We start from the raw sequence: 18,616 nt of genomic DNA, 5'->3' as shown, positions 1-18,616 counted from the left end.
GTAAAGGTTTATAGTCCTTTGCAATGATTGCATGATACATTTCTTCCCCCGCGACACAGCCCTCGGACCAGGAAGCGCCGCTGGCAGCTCGCGCTCCACCTCCCAGCAGCTGGGCTTTGCAATCCGATCTACACTAGCTGCAGAACATCAAATGCACTTTCAACATCTCCATTTAATATTTACATTCAAGCAATTAATAATTGGAAGCTTATAGTTTAGACATTTCTAATAGCAGCAATTTCTATAATAGCTTGTTTAGCTTTAGATAACGATTTTTTTTTTTTTTTTTTGCACATAGAAACACCACATGTGTACAGTATCAAAAAATATATACCGGGGATGGTCCTGCGGGGCGTAAGGAGGGCAAGGGGACAAGACTAACAAATGCTGAATGGTTAAAAAGGAGAACAGAAAATAGTCGTTTGATATAGTTTATAAGGTGATCTAGGGACTCCATAAATCTAGGCTTTATATTTCATTATATAAATACCTACAAATAAATATATTAGCGTGGCCAGAGAGCGACCAGCTTTCAGCTCAAACAATACATTTCAATAACACCACGTACAAACGGGAGCAAGAATCACTCGACAAGTTAGCACTGTTAAAATATAATACTATAACTCTGAGTAACTGGCAGGCCCCGTCCTCGCGTGTCCTGGCGCCCGCAGGTCCCGGGGCAGCCCCCGACCGCGGGGCGGGAGCAGCGGCGAGGACGCCCCGCGTGGCAGGGACGGCCACCGTGCCCGGCCCTGCGCCGGCGTCCCCTCGGCGGAGACGGCGGGCTCGGCCGCCGCGGCGTGGGCAGGGGGCACGCGGGCTCCGGGGAAGGGGCACCAGTACCTTAGAGGGAGGCGGCGGGGCCAGCGGCCCCGGGACGGGCAGGCAGCTCCCACGGGGAGCAGCCGCCGTCCCACCTCACACCGTCACGTACTCCTTGAAGGTCACGGTCAGGCAGTTTGCGGTCACGTCTGTGATAATTATATTCCCAAAGAAGGGCTTGAATTCCTGCAGGGACTCGGCCTCCTCCTCCTCCTCCACGGCCTCCTGGGGCTGCGGAGGCTCCACGGCCGGTTTCTCAGCCGGTGCCGGCGGCACCTCCGGCTTCACCTGCGCCAGGGCCAGCTCGCCCTCCGCCCGCGGTTTCACGCAGCGCAAGTCTATGGGCTCGTCCAGGTCCGAATCCAGCAGGATGACCTCCGGCTGGGCGGGCGGCTCCGGCCGCTCCGGGGCCGGCGGGCTGAGGCAGGTGGGCGCACTGATGCTGCGCGAGGTCAAGCGCTTCTTGCCCGGCTCCCGCTCCGCGTGCGGCTCCGACAGGCAGCGCTTCCGCGAGCCGGGGCTGGAGAGGTTCAGTCCCATGGAGGAAGGGCTGTGCTCGCAGACGGGACTCAGGGACCAGGGCACGAGGTCCGGCTTGGTGGTGAGCTGCAGGGGCTGCTCCGCCGCAGGAAGGGGCAGCTCCTTGGCCAGGGGAGTCTTTCGGGGACTTTCCTCGAGCTCCGCGGGGGGCTGCCGGCCCTCGCCCTCGGCTTTGCTCAGGGCGTTGCTGCCCACCACCCTCTCCTCCCCCGGCTTCCTCCAAGCCTCCAGCTTCTCCTCCCCACCCTTCTTAGGAGTCCTCTCCTCCGCAGCCCGCTTCCGGGGAGGCTCCCCGGACTTGATCTTCACCGCCTGCATCCCGTTCTCCATGTACTTGCTCATGACGATCACAATGCGCCCGTTCTTGTTTTTGTTCTTGACGATCTTCATCTTGCCCCCGAGGCCGTTGCTGGCCACCCTGTCCCGGGGGGGAGGCCCGGTACCACTGGACAGGTTCTTCTCGGCCCCGTTCTTGCTCTCCGGGGCGAGGTTCTTGACCGGGCCCAGCAGGTTTTTGGCCGGGCTGTGAGCCCACTTGTCCGGGTGGGCGACCAGGGGGCTCTTGTTACTGTCCAAGCAGGCCTGGCTCTGCGGCTCCTTGCTGCTGGGCTGGTAATGGGGCTCGTACATCTTGGGGTCTGGCTGGTAGTGGTGGTGCTTCTTGCTGTTCAGCTGGTAGTAATACTTCCCTTTGCTGTGGGACTGGTGCTTCACGCCGCTCTCCTTGCCGTTGGGCTGGTACTGGTGGTGCTTCTTGCTGTTGAGTTCATACTGGTGCTGCTGGCTCTTGCCGGAGGAGCTGAGATCCAGCTTTGGCCTGTTGTCCACGGAGGGGTCCTGCAGCCCCGTGAGGATGTTCGAGCGGCGGGCGAAGGAGGGAAGCTGCAACGCAAAACCAGGGGCCGCGGTCAGCTGGTGCCGGAGAGGGAGGTGCCGGTGCTCCGGCAGGTGCCGAAGTTCCCCCCCCCCCGCCCCGGTGAAACCTCCGCGCCTCCGGCGGCTCTCGTTCCGGGACGCTGCATCGCGGGGCGCAGCGTCCTCGAGCAGGCAGCCCCAGCCCGCTCCAACTTACAGGCCGTGCATTGCTCCAGATTAATGAAGCAATGAAAAGAAGAAAAGCACCCTTCAATCAGCTGTCCGAGAACAGGGGCCAAGCAGGACCGCTGCTGCCGAGCTTGCGAGCAGCCTGCTAATGCTGCTCGGCGGCGGGCGCAGCGGGTCTGCCCCGCAGCCCGGAGAGGGAGGGGGGGGGCTGGGACCGCCCGATTAGCTCAGCGCTGGGGCCTGGGGGTCCCCGGGGCGTCGCGAAGCACCCGGACCGCGCGCACGGCTCCTCGGCATGATGAAACCCGCTGAAAGCGGCTCCCTGGGGACGGGGCCGCGCTGCAAACAGGCTGCCCGGGAGGTGCGGGGCTGGGCTCCACCGCGCATTTACCTGCACGACCAGCGGCTTTGGCTTGGGCCCCCGCTTGCGGTATCCCATCAGCTGCTCCTGCCGCTCCCTGCGGGAACACAGAGTCACGGCGAGGCCCGAGCGGCGGCACGTGGACCCCCGGGGGGCAACCCTCCCCGCGCCCCCCCCGCGGGGCAGCTCCTGCGGTGCCAACGACCCTACGCGGGTGCAGCGAGCTGGTGCGAGGGGGTGGCGGGAGGGGAGCCGAGGCTCCACAGGTGCGGAGCCGCAGGCCGGGGGTCCCGCAGGAGGCGGCGGGACGGGGCGGGGGGGGAACGGCACGGCCGACCCGCCGAGGCAGCAGGCGCCTGGCGAGACGACTTTCCCGCTCTCGCCTCCCCCCGCTGCAGCGAGGGGCTGAAGTTTACAGTTTGCGCCAAAATACTACAGGAAATAAATGCACGGAAAGAAGAAGAAAAAAAAAAAAAAAAAAAAAAGGCAGAAAAAAAAAAAAAAAAAAAAGCAAGCCGAAGCCCGTCCAAGCGCAGCAGCAGCAGCGCCGCCTCCTCCACTCGCAGGCATCAAATCCCCGGGCAGGCAGGAGCGCAAGGCGCGGCGTGGGGGGAGCGCGGCGCGGGGGGGAACCTTGAACCGGAGGCGTCGCCCGGCGGCCCCGCGCCCGCCCGCCCGCCCCGCCGGGGCCGCCCCCCCGAGGAGCCCGAGCCCGGGCCCCCGTCCCGCGCCCGCCCCCGCCGCGGCCCCCCGGCGCCGTGACGCATCTGCAATTGCCGAAGTGGGCGCGGGTGCCCGCCGCCCCTCCCGGTGTCGTGCCGCGTCGTGCGTCCCGTGTCCCCCCCCCCGACCTTCCCCGCCGCTCACCTGTTCTGGAAGGCGATGAGCAGCCGGGGGTCCAGGATGTTCTCCTCCGGCTCCCACGTGTTATATCTTGTGCGAGAGGGGAGGAGAGCGGCCGTCAGCCGCGGGGCCCCGCCGGGAGGGGGGCCGGGGGTCCCGGGCAAGGGGCGCCCCGCCGCCGCTGACGGCCGGGAGCACCGGGCCCGCCCGGGAGCGGGTGTCCGGGGCTCGGGTCCCGGGGGAGGGGGATGGGCGGGGGGAGGGAGAGAGGGAGGCGTGGGGCGGGGGGGGGGGGGGGGTACGGGGACGGAACTGTTTATTTAGCGCAGTTATTATTCCGGAGGAATTCTAGGCATGTCATGATGAAATTTTCCAAATCCCCTTTCCCGGACCCAGGAAAGCGGCCGCGGCGCGGAGGAGGGACCCGGCCGCTGAGTCCGGAACAGCGGCGCGGACCCCCTCCCCCGCGCCGCCCCCCCCCCCCCCCCCCCCCCGCCGGCACTGTCATGCAAACCCCAAATACTCCGCAGCGGCCGCCCTCGCTCCGCGGCCGGTGCCTCCGCCTCCGCGGGCGGCTCTCGGGGGCCGCCCGCCCGCCGCGGGCTGCGGGGTGGCGCGGGTTATTTTTGCGGTTATTCCCCCCCGTTTCTCACCCCCCCCTACCCGCGCCACCCCCCCCACCCCCCCCCCCCCGCTCGGTTCTGCAATATGGAGCCCGGCTCCCGAGGAGGGAAAGGGGGAAGGAGCCATTTTCTGGTGCACATCAGCCGCCGCCTGCCCGCCTCGCTCGGCTCCCGCCGCCGCCGCCACCGGGCCCCCGCGGTCGCTTCTCGCCGCCCGCCCGCCCGCCCCGGCCGGGGCCCTGCCCGGGGCACCGAGCGCGGCGGTGCCCCGCCGCCGGGCCGGGCCGCCCCAACCCCATCTCCATCCCCGTCCCCGTCCCCGTCCCCGCTCGGTTACTCACTTGGGCGACCATCCCCTCCATTTCACCAGGTACTCGACTCTGCCCTGCGGAGCGCGGGAGGCAAAGACACGGCGTCAGCTGGACCCGCCGCCCGCCCGGCCGCCCCCCGCCGCCCCCGCCCCTCCTCACCTTTCGGATCCGCTTCTTCTCGATGCTCTCCACCGCGAAGACGTGCTCCCCCACCGCCGGCAGCTCCATGCCGCAGCCGGGAGGGGCCGGGCCGGGGCCGGGCGTCCGCGGCCGCCGCTGCAGCCGAGCTGGGCTCCGGCTCCGGCAGCTCCCGCCGCCGACCCGACAGACACTGAGCCCCGGCCGCCGCGGCACCGCAAACCCGTGCAAATCCCGGAGCGAGACGTCAGGGAGGCGGCGCCTCCCGGGCCCGGCTGCCCGTCAACGGCGGGGCCGGGGGATTGGCGCAGACCTGCCGGGGAGCGAGGCGGGGAGGGGGCGGGCGGGGGCCGGGCAGGAGCGGCGGGGAGGGGAGGGGAAGGGCCGGGGGGGCGGCGGTGGTGATGGGGGGGGGGGGGGGAGCAGCGCGGGCAGCCCGGCCCCCGCCCCACGCGTGACTCAGCACGGCCCCCACGGGCCCGGCGGGGGGCGGCAGAGCCCGCGGGGCAGGTGCGCGACACGCGCCGCCCGGGGGGAGGAAGGGGGTGTCGGGGGGGGCCCGCCCGGAGGATGCGCGGTGCCCGGGGGGGGAGGATGTCCGCGCCGTGCCGGCGGGGTCCCGGGGCGGGGGACGAGCCCTCGGGAGGAATCCACGCCGCGCCACGTCGCGGGCTGCCCTGGGCCCCGGGGGGCGGCGGCGCCCGCCCCCCCGCACCCGCCGCCTCCCAGCCGTGGGGCCCGGCCCGCAGCGGGAGGCGGGTGCGAGGGAGCGGCCGCGGGAACCGGCCCGGAGGAGCCCGAAGCCCCGCTCCCGGGCCGGGCGCCCCGCTGCTCGGCGGGTCCCTTGCGGCCGGCGGGGAGCCCGGTCCGGGGGCAGCCACCGGAGGGGATTCCCCCCCCCCCCCCTTGCAAGATGGCCGGAGGACCCGGGGGGAGGGTGCCCGGGGCAGGTGGCGGCGAGTTTTCCTCGCCCGGTGCCGGAAGCCGCAAACGGCGGCGGCGTGCGGGGACCGGCGGAGAGCCCGGGGCGGGCGGCTCCGCGCACTCGCTTCTCGTTCGAACGGATGAAGGGCAGTAGGCTGAGGCCCACGCGTGTCCGCGCCGATCCCCGGCTTGCCAGCGGGGGGACCCCCAGCCCTTCCCCGCTCTGCTGCGGGGAACGTGGCGGCGGTGCCGGAACGGAAGGCGACCTTCCCCCGGGCAGGTGGAGCGGAGCCGGCCGTGCCCCGCGGCCGCTCCGAGCCGCGCCAGCAGCCGGGCACCTTCCCGGTGCGGAGCCCCCGCCGTGGGGGCGGGCAGCTCCCGCCCTTCCCCGCCGCCGCGGCGGGAGCCGCGCCCCGGCCACGGCACCCGGGGGGGGGGGGGGGCGGCCCCGCGTGGGGCAATCCCCAGGAAGGCGCTGCCGGGGGGCAGGGGGGATGGTGCCGCCTGGAGCCCCCAGACCCTCCCGGGGGTCTCGGCTCCCGGGACTGGCTGACCTCGGTCCCCGCAGGTGCCGGGCTCTGCGCCCCCCCCCCCCCCCCCAAGCCGCCGCCGGGGAAAAGGGACGCGCGGGGGGCGGCGGAGGGGACCCCCGGCCGGGGCGGCACCGGAGCCACCGCGCCCGGTGCGCAGCGAGGCCGCCCCCGGGCCGGGGTGGACGGGGGTCCCGCCGCCACCACCGGGCCGGTGCCGCCGGGCCGCGGCGTCCCGCCGGCCCACGGACGGGGCGGCCATTCCCCGCGGGGCCGGGACCCCCGGCAACTTTCGCCGGGGTGCGGGAGTGGCGGGGCCGAGCCCGAGCGGCACCGCGGCCCGGAGCGGCTTCTCTGCCGGGGGTCGGGCAGCCGTGCCGGGTCCCCCGAGGATGCTCGCGTCCGTCCGTGTCCCCCCCCCGCCGCCCCGGGGCCGGTCCCGCCGAGGCCTGCGGGCTCTCCCGGTCGCCGTCCCCCGTAGCCCCGGTCGGCAGCAGCCTGTGCCTTCGGGGACCCTTCCCGGGCCCGGAGGTGTGGGGGGCACCAGGGAGGGAAGGGGGGGGGGGCACGGCTGAATGTCACCGCGCCGGAGACCGTAACAAAGACGCAGCCGCCACGATCGTAGAGCCGAGCCAATAAAAAGCAAACTGATATTACAATTTTGATTTCCCTGGAGGGCCGAAGGGGCTTAATGTAAGAATTATTATCCATTGTGAACAGCAGCCGAAAGAAAGCACAGACAGGAAGATTTAAAATATTTTTTTTTTAACTTAGCGGTTTTCCTAAGAAACATACATTCATTGAAATTTATGCCAGCGGAGTTTGTTAACCCTCCCCTTTGACATTTCAAGCTTCTCCTGTTGCCAGAGGAGACAAGCCGAGCACAAACCACTAATGCTTGCAATAAAACTAAATGCCCAGGGACCAGCACAATTTGGTGCGATTCCCCTCCAATCTGGGTAAGCTGCAGCGCACGGCCAGCCCGCAGAGCCACAGCGGCTCTGGGCCCAGCCCGGCCGGGAAGGCTCGGCTCTTCCCAGGACACAGCCGGGAATGGGAGATAAGGAGGGCAGGGGCTAGCTAGCTGCATATATATAGAGACATAGATATAAAATATGTATATTTTTAAATGTGTGACCAGACATCCTTGGCATCTCTGTAGAACCTGCTTGGGGAGCAGTATGAGAGGCCATTGATGAAATATAATATATGTATTTAAAAAAAAAAAAAAGGTGAAAGCGACACTGAAAACTAACATTAAAAGCATTTTAATCATTGCCTGGCTTGTGGCTCCCGCAGCTCAGCACCAGCTCCTGTCCTGTAGGTTTCTGCAGGATGTTCATCTGCTTTCTGTTACCGGGCTGATTGCACATGATTCGCGGTAATGATTGTAATGGTGGTGATTTTCTCTCTCTTACCTTGCTCAGATAGCAGCAGTTCATGAACTGATACATCTCTCCCTTTGTCAATTCGAAAGAGGACACCTTATTTGAACCACATAAAATATCCTAAATAAGGAAAGCAGGAAACGTTTCCAACTGCTGCCTCTTCTCGACTGGTTGGGGCATATCACAGAGATGAGAAAAGAAAAAGGGTTTCCAACCAAAAGAAACAAGAGCCAACCCCTGCCTTTAAAGCCAAGTTAGCAGTTGGTTAATACCGTGCATTTTGTTTATGATTTGCCTGTTTATAAGGCAGGTTCGAGGTGCAGATACACGTTCTGTGGGTATTCTTCCCCTCTGCCACACACCTGTGCGAAAATTCGGATTGCCCTTTATCTGCAGAGCATCGTCGGTAGGAACACGGCTCCTTTCAGCAGGAGGACTCTGTCCCAGACAGAGGTGCGAGGAGCGGGCAGATGGAGTGGGGGGGCTCCAGCCACCCCCATGTGCCATGCAGCCCGGCAAGGGCCTGATCCAGAGTGGGGGCTGCTGGGGTGCAGCTGTAAGACAAAACCTCTAACAGCCGGAGACAGATGGGCTTCCCGCAGGTGCTAGGAAGCATACCAAGGCAATTTCCCCTCAAATACTTGCTGGCCATGTTCCCTCCTACTACCCAGAGCTGATGTCTGTCTAGATTTACTCTTTTCATCATTATTTATAAAGTTCTTACCCCAGAGACAGAGCCAGCTCTGTGGCAGTGCCTCGCTTGGGTTGGGTTCTGCCTCTCCAAAACACAAGATGCTCCGCTTCCCCTCACCTCTTACGCCAGGAGCTCCTGCAGACCTGCTGTATGTTTGCTGTAAAGCAGCACTGATTACACACGCCATCATTTCTGATGTTGCTCATTAGTCTGTATCATTATTAGCAATTCAAACCAGCAACTCTTTTTCAGCTGTAAACCTCCAATTCCACCAAGAAAACTCCAGGGCTGCAGTTTAGGTGCTCAGCTTTTCCTCCCCTCTGCCCCGGCCGGCCCAACAGTTCCTCCTGGAGCCCCAACAGGCCAGGAGCACACCAGGCTTAAGCACCAAATAATAACAGAAAGTTAATTCATGGATAGTTATAGCATTTTCTTCAAGGCCGCTCTCACAGGCGGCCAGCCACGGACTTTGCAACTCTCTTGCATGACTGTGTCCTTGGAGGGAGGGGGAGGGCGCTGGCCCCATTCATTCCTACCTGGCTGCCTGCAGCCTTGGCCAGCTGGGCTCGTGGATTTGCCCTTCTGCTTTTGTCAGCTCTGGCTTGCATTTGAAGTTGTGGCCAGTCTGAAAACCGGATTATAATATAGCCCTTGCTGAGGTCAACACCATGCTGGAGAAAGACAAGAAAAGGATGAGTAGGTAGGCTTGTGGGGGGGGAAAAAAAAAAAAGCAAGTCCACAAAAAACAAAACCCACACACCAAATCAATAGGATGCCATGAGGTAAGATGCAAACAATGAAACCCTGTTCCAGGTTGCCAAGGCAAATCTGTCAATAGAGTATTGAACAAGCAAATCTGACTTGCAATTATTGTCTCCTTCTAAATACAAGCTGCCCCTTTGCCTCACAGTTCAAACCCAATGCTGGTGCTGAGAAGCTCAGTGATTGCTGGCCAGGGCTGTTTCAAAATGGTGAGGGAAGAGTCAACTCCGCTGGAGGCTGGGCTGGAATTTACTCCAACACATGCACTGAAAACCCCTGGAGCGTCCCCACCACCTTTGCTCCAGCAGCTGAAGTGACATGTGCCCTGCCCCCAGCGTAAAAGGCTTTCTAAAGCAGCAAAAACCCCTTTGCAACAAACTGTTTATTCTTCAAAGCTTCCAGTAAAACCTACAGGACCATGGAGCACACAAGAGTATTTTCACTCTGCTGCACGAAGAAAACCAGCGCAGAGAGCCCAGCATTTTGTAACCCTCCGGAAAGCACCATAAAGAGCCTGAGCACTCAAGGCTGGGGCTGTCAGCGTGGAGCAAGTGCGGTGGCCTTAAAACCAAGTACAACAGCAGGGTCTGGGGCTGCCACCACCCATACAGAAGCAGCAGCAGTGGGAAAATCCAGAGGCAAAACCACCCTGAACTGGGTCATCACGTGGAAATTTAAATGGCTTCACAAGTGCATCGCTGCAGTTGCTGCTGGTGCACATGGGGCCACATTAGGTGAATTCTTTTTTCTGGTGCTGCTTCCAGCGCAAACCAGGAGAGGCTGTGTGCAAAATCCCCACAAATGAGACGCTCCTCAGGAGTACGCAGTGCGCTTCCACAGCGGTTCAACAAAGCACAATGGAGCCTGCTTTCGCGTAGCTGATGGAGGGGCCGAGATGAGGAGTACAGGTGGCACCGTGACCCAGAGCAGTTGTTTTGGGGGCACAGCTGGACTCCCCTCTCCCTGAAGCCCCCTATGAAGAAGGAGGTGACAGCCCTGCTCTGCAGAGCCGCAGTCAGCGCAAGCAGGGCAGGCGGCGCCGAACAGCACCTTCCCAGGAGACTCGGACAGGAATAACCCCCCTTCCCCAGGGCCCTTTTCTGCTGTGCCTTCACCCCCAGCCTCAAGCATGGGTGCCCGCGAGGGAGCCTCGGAGACCATCTGTCTTTAATCTTCTTAGAGTCGGGCAAATCGGGAGAAATTCAGAGGAAAGAGGCACTGAAGTCCCTCTGTCTCTGGCCATGACCTTCCTTCCACAGCACAGGGCTCAGCGCTCAGCTGGTGGCACCAGGTCCTGCCTGCCCCAGAGCTCCAGAGCAAAGCAGACTGCGTGGGACACCAGACAGCACGCACCGGGGAAGCGTTCCCTTGTTCCCACCCGGGAAGCATTCCCCTTGCCCAGTGGGAGCAGAAGGGGGCTGTGGGTCTGGGGCAGAGGGAGATGGGAGTCCCTTCCCCTGTGCACCGCAAGGAGCCTGGTGCGCATCATCTGCCTCGTCCTGCCCTGCACCTTCTCTACCGACCCCTTCGGCTCATCGAGCAGCCCTGGAGAAGGCTGTATTTGGAGCTCTCTTCCTCCTCTTATCACTTAAGCTGATGCCGTTCCTTGGCAGCTGAGTGTAATTATGAGATTTTCTCCATCAGAAATGGGTCTGCGCATGTGTCTCCCAGCAAGGCTGCAATCCGCTGGTGGCAGCAGCAAGGAGTCGCTCAGCGAGTTTTGAAAGGATTGAGATGTTTTGTGCAAGCTTTTCCAATCTTCTCCATCCACTGGAATCACAAAAACTTCCATCAAAAAATAAACAGTGCCAACACGCTGCAAGCCCCAGACAGCTCAACTTTCGAGCCGCTCCACAAAATCAAACAAGAAGCTACTGGAGTCAGATTTAATTTTGGACACAAAACCCCAAGTAAAACATACTGAACAAAGGTTCCTCTGCAACAAAAGCCACACAAGGAACACTGGAGTCCCGCACACAGGCCAGGAGCCAGGATGGCTCCAGCTGGCCCTGGCCCAGGCATAACAGCCTGGAGGTGGCTCTGGGATTTCCTCTCCTCTCCCCTCTCCATTCTCCAGGTAGACGGGAGCTACGCTGCCGCCTGCCCTGCACCCGCTGCAGAGAGCGTGAGAAAGTCGGAGGCTCCAGGATGTCTTGCTGAGGAGAGCAGGTTGGGGTGGTGATTAGGGTGGTGGTTTGGAAACGCCATCAACAGAGGCACTGGGAAGAAATTATCCTCTGTGGCTTCCCAGGGCTTCCAGAGGGCTTTTCCCCCATGTGACTCTCCAACACACTTGAGACAAGAGCAAGAAATTCCCTTTTTCTTAGGAGCCAGGCTGAGAAGCTGCAGCTCTTTTCACATTGAAGACGCAAAGACAAAAGCCTCCAGGCAGATACTTCCACCATCACAGCAAACAGAAGCCTGGCCTCTGATCACGCTCTTTAATGAGCAAAACCACCAAACTAGTCCTAATAAAGTGAGTCAAAGCACATACCTCCGGGAGGGTCCTTATCCATTTCTAGGAAGACAATCTAAGATTTGTATCTAGTACAAAGTCTTGACCATGCAAAGGAGTCACCGGGCACAGGGCTTTGCCCCGTGCGGTCTGATGGCAGGATAAGGGCTGACAACGCAGCTGTGCTGCCGGACAGTTAACCGGAGCTCCCAGGGAAGCATTTCAGCTGGAGCTTCTCAGGTCGCTCCAGCTCTGCATTGGCAGCCAGGGAGACAGCTTCTCTGGAGGGGCTACGGTTTTGAAACACAGAAGCATTATCTTGACATTTCAGTAATTAAACAAGATTGGAGCAGCTCTACCTGAAGTTTCTTTTAAGAGCGTCACCTTTCAGAGAACATTAAACACAGGGAAAAACAGTCCTAAAAACATCTTCAGGAGATAAACCACCACCTGAACCTCAGCAATAATACACGCTGCTGGAATTGCCATACGCAGCAAAACCTGATTCCTCTGCTTCATGTGGCTGCAAAGCCAGCTTGGTCTTCCCGCGCCCACGGGAACGCCAGCGCCAGCCTCTGCTCATCCCTCACCAGGCTGCTCCTCTGACCCACGTGCTCATCATCCGCCCCAAGCAGGGATGGCCCCATGCCCGTTCCTCCTCACCGAGCTTCCAGGCACTCGGTGCCACTTCTCCCTCTTGGGCAGGAGCTGGGCTACGCCTCAAGAGAAGGGGCTTCAGCCAGGCTTTCTAGGGCACAGCAAGCCCAGCGCACTCAGAGGTGCAGCCTGGCTGCCTCATCCCATGCACAAACTCTCCCCAGCTGCAAAGGAAGCTGAGCTAGTCATGCCAAGCTATTTAAGTGCAGATATTGATTGATTGGCTATGATTACAGCTGAGGAGAGTGTGCCTGCACCCAGGTGCTGCTATGAGCTGCCTAGGAAGGGCAGGGTGACAGGCAGCCCCACAGAGAGCTGCTCCAGGCACTGTGGGGCATGGGGAGGAGGGAGAGAAAGCAAAGCAGGGAAAGCTGCAGCCCTCCCATGCCGGGACCTGTGCGGCGGGTACCGTGCGGGCTCCCAGGAGCAGAACTTTTCTCTCTGTGCTCTGCACCACGCAGGGGCTCTGCTCCCACGGCAGCCTGGTAGCGTTTGTGCAGCAGCAGGCACTGCCGACCCGCGGCTCCGACTCCCACTCTCTGCCAGGACCAGCTCCTCTGGCAGGGCGATTAGACACCACGTGGCGCCGATCCGAACTGACGCCCTGGCCTCCCCTCCCCGGGCAGCGTGGCCGTGAGTTTGGTAATTGCCCACAGACAGAAGTGATAATTACTGGTTTGGGCTGGGACAGCTCAGGGAGCTGCAGGAAGAGGAGCAGGCGAGGGCCTTGTCAGCACACGTCCTGCCTCGCGGTCCAGGAATGGCAGACGGCAGAGGCTGGCAACTGCTGGCCAGGGCGGCGGGCAAAGCGCTGGTGGTCGCAGCAAATTGCCCGGCCCTTCCCGAGCGCTGCAGAGCTGAGCCCTGGGCTGAGCTTCTGCGAGGGCTGCGGAGGTGGTGACTGCTGGTGATGGAGACCTTTGGACTCTCTGCAGCTCTGGGGGTTGCGAATCACCCAGCGGCCCTTCGGTGTCCCCAGGGCTGCGGCGTCCCGGCGGGCGGCACCGCGAGCTGCGGCTCCCGCGGAGCTGCCGGCACACGGCGTTGTGGCCGTGCAGCGGGCGGGTTCGGGGCTGCGCTCTCGGGTCTCTCCTTCCGCGAATGGCTACGGGATCCTTGCTCCAGGCACGCGGTTCCCTCACGTGGTTCCCTCAGGAGTGAGCTGGGAGCTGCCGGGATAGATCCGGCAGCCGCGCCGCGGACAGGGAGTCGGCGTAGCCACGACTCGACCGAGCCCTGCTGCGCGGGAGCGAGCAGCTACGGCCCCTGCGCTTCTCCCCTCCGGCAGATCCATCGCTGGCAAAATCCAAAACGCAAAATGCAGCGTTTGACAGAGGCGTCACGGTTTCGAAAGGGCGCCGCTGGTTCACGCCCGAGCGGCGAGGCCGAGGAGTCTCGCCTGCGTGCACGGCGCGCCTGCGTGCAGGCGGAGGGAGGAAGCGTGCGCGGCTCTGTGGTCAGGCAGTTTCCATCCTCCCTGCACCTGAGCCGAGGCAGTGGCACAGCTCCCCAGAAGCCCTTCCCTCCGGCTGCCTGCCTTGAGGCGCCGGCCGGCTTCCTTCCGCCCGCGCCGCTGCGCGAGCATCGCCTCGGCAGGTTTAGCCAGAGCCCGTGGCTGGTTGCAAGATGATTTCACCAACCCAGCGACTGCCCTGGCACTTTATCCTCTCAGCGGATTACACCAAGTATTTATGTTTTCAAAGGTTTCAGAAAGATTTACTGGGTGTGCTGTCCGCCCTCTGTGCGTTACACTGTCACCAGAGAGCTCCCTGCTATAAAGCTGCTTAGTCCAACCCAAGTCGAACCGCATTAAACCTATTAGGAAGTGCACACGTTTGCCCGGGGGTGGGAGCCCATCTGTATTTGTAGGGCAGAAACCCAGAGGGTTGTGGGCCTCAATCCAAGGCAGCCACGGGCCATGCGTCCCGCAGCGTGGGGGTCCGCTCTGCGCCCCAGCTCCTGCCGACCTGCGGGGCTTGGGCGACGAGTCAGCGCCCGCACCCGGCGTGGGGCACTCCGCTGCTGCAGAAAGCTCAGCCCTGGGCCTGGGTGTGATTTGCATGGCGTATAAATTCCTTAAACCAAAAGGTTGATAATCTGCCAGTCCATTGCATGTGTGTTAAGCAGGGCAGAGCAGGTGCTGGGCTCCCGGCCGGCTGCGGGTGCACCGGCTCACGCCAGGTTTAGGCGAAATGGCCGTGGAAACAGCCGTGCAGAAGCTGGGTGAAGACTACTGGGGAGACACAGACTGGTCGCTGACTGGTTAGACTGGCTCCTCCAACCTCTGCCCCTCCTTGGACTACCTGTATTTGATTATATAGAGCCAAGCATTTGCTAAGGGACTCAAATTGGACTCCTGGGATCCTGCACTAGTCCTGCCTGGCAGAGTGGCCCTGTCCCGTAGTGACATTGTCCTGGGCTCTGCAGGTGCTGGTGCCTGGCCCTCGGATGCTTTTTCATGCTGAATGTTCAGGTGTTGCAGGAAAGACTTTGCAATTCACACACGGGAGAGGGGCAAAGCAGCACGGTGAGAGCAGGGTGCTGCCATCCAGAGAGTCCTGCAAACTGAGAAACCCCAACATTGAGGGTCTCTCTGGGCACTGAGACCGCTCCTTTTGCTTGTCGTTCACTGGGATATTTTAAAGGGAACGATGTCTTCTCAGCAGAGGGATGGCAACCGTGTACCCAGGATGAGCTACCAGGATGGCACAAGCAGAGTCTCACAAACTGGATGCACTGTTTTCACCTGAGCAAGAATCATCCTGGACTGGAGGAGAGGAGCCCAGCACGGCTGGCAGGGGTTACCGGCAGCGTCTGGGCAGCAGCAGCAGTGCTGTGAAAGGTGCCCAGCACCAGCCACCCTGCAGTGCTGAGAGTCACCCATGGGAAAACGGCAGCAAGTGATTTGTCTGTGGCAAGGGGAGACCTTGGCATGTCCCGGGAGAGCAGTTAGCGGGCGAAGGGAGAGAGCTGCTGTCCCTCAGAAGGATGGAGAGGTCCCTTCATGCATGAGGCTGAACGGGGCCATGGCTGGGCTGGGGGCTGTTCCTTGGAAAGCTGCAGACCATCTCCCTTTTCACTTCCCCTTCTCTCGGACGAGTGTGTGTGCCCTGGGCAGCTATTTTTAGGCTGCCGCTTGCTGTCTGGTTTCCCCTGGGGATGCTGAGCAGGTTCTGGGAACTCCAGCTGTCTCTCGGGCAGCGCGAAAGATGCTTCGCTTCCTGAGCTCGCTCCTCTGCTCCTCAACACGTGTACCAGCTCTGCCGCTTTCCTGCAGCCGCCCTGGCACGGGAGACCCCCCCCCAGCACGCCCCTCACCAGGGCCGGCAGTGCCAGCGCTCTTAGGACAGGCAGGACAGCCTTGTCCAGGGAGGGGGGGTTGAACTTCGCCCCAAGTGCATTTCCCCGCTCCAGGGATCTTCCAGATTTTGTACCTTGTGGTTGCTGCAGTCTCTGGGGTGCACGTGAGGGTCCGTTCACCCCCACTCACACACCAGGCCTGGGGAGAGTCTGGGACAGGGACACACAGGACATCATTTGGGACAGCTCTCGTTGCCACGTGTGCATGCTCGCTCCACGTCATCGGCACTGTAACAGCAGCCCACGTGTCGGGGCAGCCCAGGCCACCATCAAGACACCCCCGGGGTGCCTGGGGAGCCAGCTGTTGGATCCGGTTGGGTTTCCCTGCGATGGATTAAGGAGGTCCCCCCCCAGTCCGGAGGAGCATCCTCCCAGGTTGGCAGCACAGGCTGCGGTCAGGGCTGCGTCACTCCCCTCCTTGGTTGCTTGCTGGGATAAACCCCCGGCACTGGACTCTCTGGGGGCTGACACAGTCTCAGGCTTCCAGCAGCCAGGAAGAGTCAGGAAAATCTGAGACATGAGCCAACCAAATCAGCTTTGCCACTTTGACCAGAAAAGAGCAGCAGCTCTCCCTGTGTGAGAGCACGGAGGACACAGGTGAGTGTTAGCCCAGGGAAGGGCTGTGGCTTCAGCCTGGGTCTGGGGGCTTTGATGATGCTGATGATCTGGCCCAGTAGACGGAATCGCAAGGTATGCGGACGACCGCAATGCTGATTGATGGAGCTCTGTCATTAAAAACACAACCACTGTCCTAGTCCCTGAGGATTTACTGCCCGCAGCCAGGAAATACAGCAAATGCAGCCTCCTCGCGTTGCTCACGCTGGACAGCCGGGAGCCCAGGCACAACCCGGGGCTCGGTCCCGGACTCCCCCTTGCACGGTCTTACCCAGCCACCCCACTCCCTTTTCTGCCCCAACGCCCACGCTGAGCCCAGCTCGTCGCTGCATTGGGCTGCCCGCAGCCATGAAGCACAGGACACCCTCCCACGGTGACCAGGACGCGGGACAGCCTCGTTGTACGAGGTGGGGACGTGCACCCCGGGTGTCCCTCCCCACGGCACCCCGTGGCTGCCTGGTGTGCCAGATGCTGAAGGAACCAGTTGGAAGCCCAGGCACGGCCAGCACCGGCCGCTGCGGTGAGGTCTCACGTGTGTCCCAGCCTGTGATGACCCGTGGTGGAGCCCGGGCTCAGCTGGAGCATGGCTGGGACTGAAATGGAGGTGAGGAGCTGCTAGAGCCCCGCGGCGACCGGCAGCAAGTCAGCGGGCGGGAGCCCGCTCTTGTGGGGGTGACACCGTGGGGACGGTCGAGTCATTTGGTTTCCGACACACCCCGTGTCCCTCAGCGGGGCACACCCTTTCCTCCAGTGGGGAGCCCAGTTCGCCCAGCCGCAGGTTCCCCGCAAGACCTGCCTGGGTACCAGGCGGGAGGAGGGTTCCCAGGGCTGGCCGTGCCGGTCGGTTCCTCGTCTCGCTGCCCTTTGGCAGCTCATTTCCCTGCAGCGCTGTGAGCAAAACCGGGATTGTGTCTCTGCCCCGGCTTGGTGCGAGCTGTGCCGTGCTGGTCTGGGGCACGGCAGGGCTGCGGGGACCGTCTGGCTTGCAGGGGGGGGACGACACGACAGGGAGGTGCGAAGTGACACCGTGCACACCGGTAGACTGGCACAGGGTGGAGCACGAGGCAGGGATGCGGGGTTGTTCGAGGCAGGGATGGGGGCTGTCAGGGGCGGAGGGACAGGGATGCAGAGCTGCAGGGTGCTTGGGGACCCCCCAGATGAGCGGGGTGCTGCCGGCACGGGGCACTTTGCCGCTCAGCCCCGGCTCCCCGAGTGCAGCTGCCCAGGCTGGGGGTCCGTCCGGGGCATCCCTCGGCGATCTCAGGGCCAGCCCCGGGGAGGCTCCCAGCTCCGCCGTTCCCGCAGCCCATGTTTGGACCGCGGCTGCAGCAGGGCCATAAAAGGCAGCGTGGGGAGGGTGCTGGCGTGGGGAGGGTGCTGGCGCTGGGCCCGCGGCATCGGGGCTGCCGCACGTCCTGGGGACCTGCCACTGGGAATTGGGGCTGTGGGGCTGCCCCATGGAGGGGATGCTCTGGCCCCCGGCCCCCAGCCTGTTGCTGCCCTGCAGAACAGCCTGTGCCCCGCTGGACCTGGGAAAGGGCCAGGCAGCCCCTGTCCCTGCGGGCAGGCCCCCACCCCAACACCCATTGGTGCTCAGGGAGCTGGGGAGCGCGTCCAGCTGGTCCTGCATGGGCATGGCCAGAGCTGCAGCCGTGCCCAGCTGGTCACACAGCCCCGGGAAGGGGCTCTCACTTAGATTCAAGCGCCCTCCCCAGGGCTGGGAGCCAGGCCTGCTCTTATCTAACGTCACCTTTTGTGGAGCGGCAGTGGCAGTCCGTGGCACAGGGAGGATGTTTGCAGCTGAGAATAACTCAGGAGGTGTTGCAGATGCCAAGACACGGGAATCAGAGGGACCAGGAGAGACTGGCATGGGCTGAAAGCATGGAACTGAAATCCAGGCTGAAGCCACGCTACTAATCCATCCCAGGGGATGCTCGAGCTCAGGGGCATCTCGAGGGGGAGGTGATGGGGCAGGAGCTGAGGCAGAGGGGAAGGAGCAGGGTGGCAGATACAGTGGTGGTGAACTCCATGCTAGTGTTTTGGCTGAACCGAGCTGATGTAGGACCTTCTGCAACACAAGCTGAGGACCAGAGCTTGGAGGTGTTCAGTGAGCTGAAGTCCAGCAGATGTGCGGTAAATGCAGTCAAACCAGCCAGCTCCAGAGGGCAATAATGGGGAAAAAAGTGGAGGCAGTGAGATTTTGGGGTCATGCAGGAGGACTCATTTCTTCTGGGGACTTGCTCTGGCTGACCCCAGGGACATCCTTACTGGCAGGGATTGAAACACTGACCAAAGCCCAGAGAGAACAGCAGAGATGGGCAGATAACAGACCCATCACAGAACGGTGACTAATTTATGAGGAAAGCCCGAATGTGCCGCAGCACTGCTGGCCAGCCAGGGTGGGGTGTGAGCCAGCCCGCAGGAATGCGAGGAAGATAAACAGTGAGAAGGAAGGGTGATTCCCCGGGTATCGGGGTGGGCAGCGCTGAGCAGCAGGGCAAAGTGTGAAGGCTGGAAATCTGGGGCCGTGCATTGGGACGTGCTTCCAG

The 18,616-nt window shown here is 62.4% G+C and overlaps 1 protein-coding gene across 1 annotated transcript; it reads right to left on the bottom strand.

The window, feature by feature from the left end:
* Positions 1–4,920, bottom strand: CBX4 (chromobox 4). The gene is made up of 5 exons (XM_049811880.1): positions 4,704–4,920; positions 4,575–4,618; positions 3,635–3,700; positions 2,798–2,864; positions 1–2,244 (listed from the first exon to the last, which is right to left on the bottom strand). Exons 1-5 carry the CDS (start codon positions 4,770–4,772, stop codon positions 919–921), a joined length of 1,572 nt encoding a protein of 523 aa, XP_049667837.1. The 5' UTR covers positions 4,773–4,920; the 3' UTR covers positions 1–918.
* Between the last annotated feature and the right edge of the window lie 13,696 nt (positions 4,921–18,616).

Source organism: Accipiter gentilis, chromosome 10 (assembly GCF_929443795.1).
Source record: "Accipiter gentilis chromosome 10, bAccGen1.1, whole genome shotgun sequence".
NCBI lineage: Eukaryota > Metazoa > Chordata > Aves > Accipitriformes > Accipitridae > Astur > Astur gentilis.
This window is presented reverse-complemented; position numbering and strand designations above follow the sequence as displayed.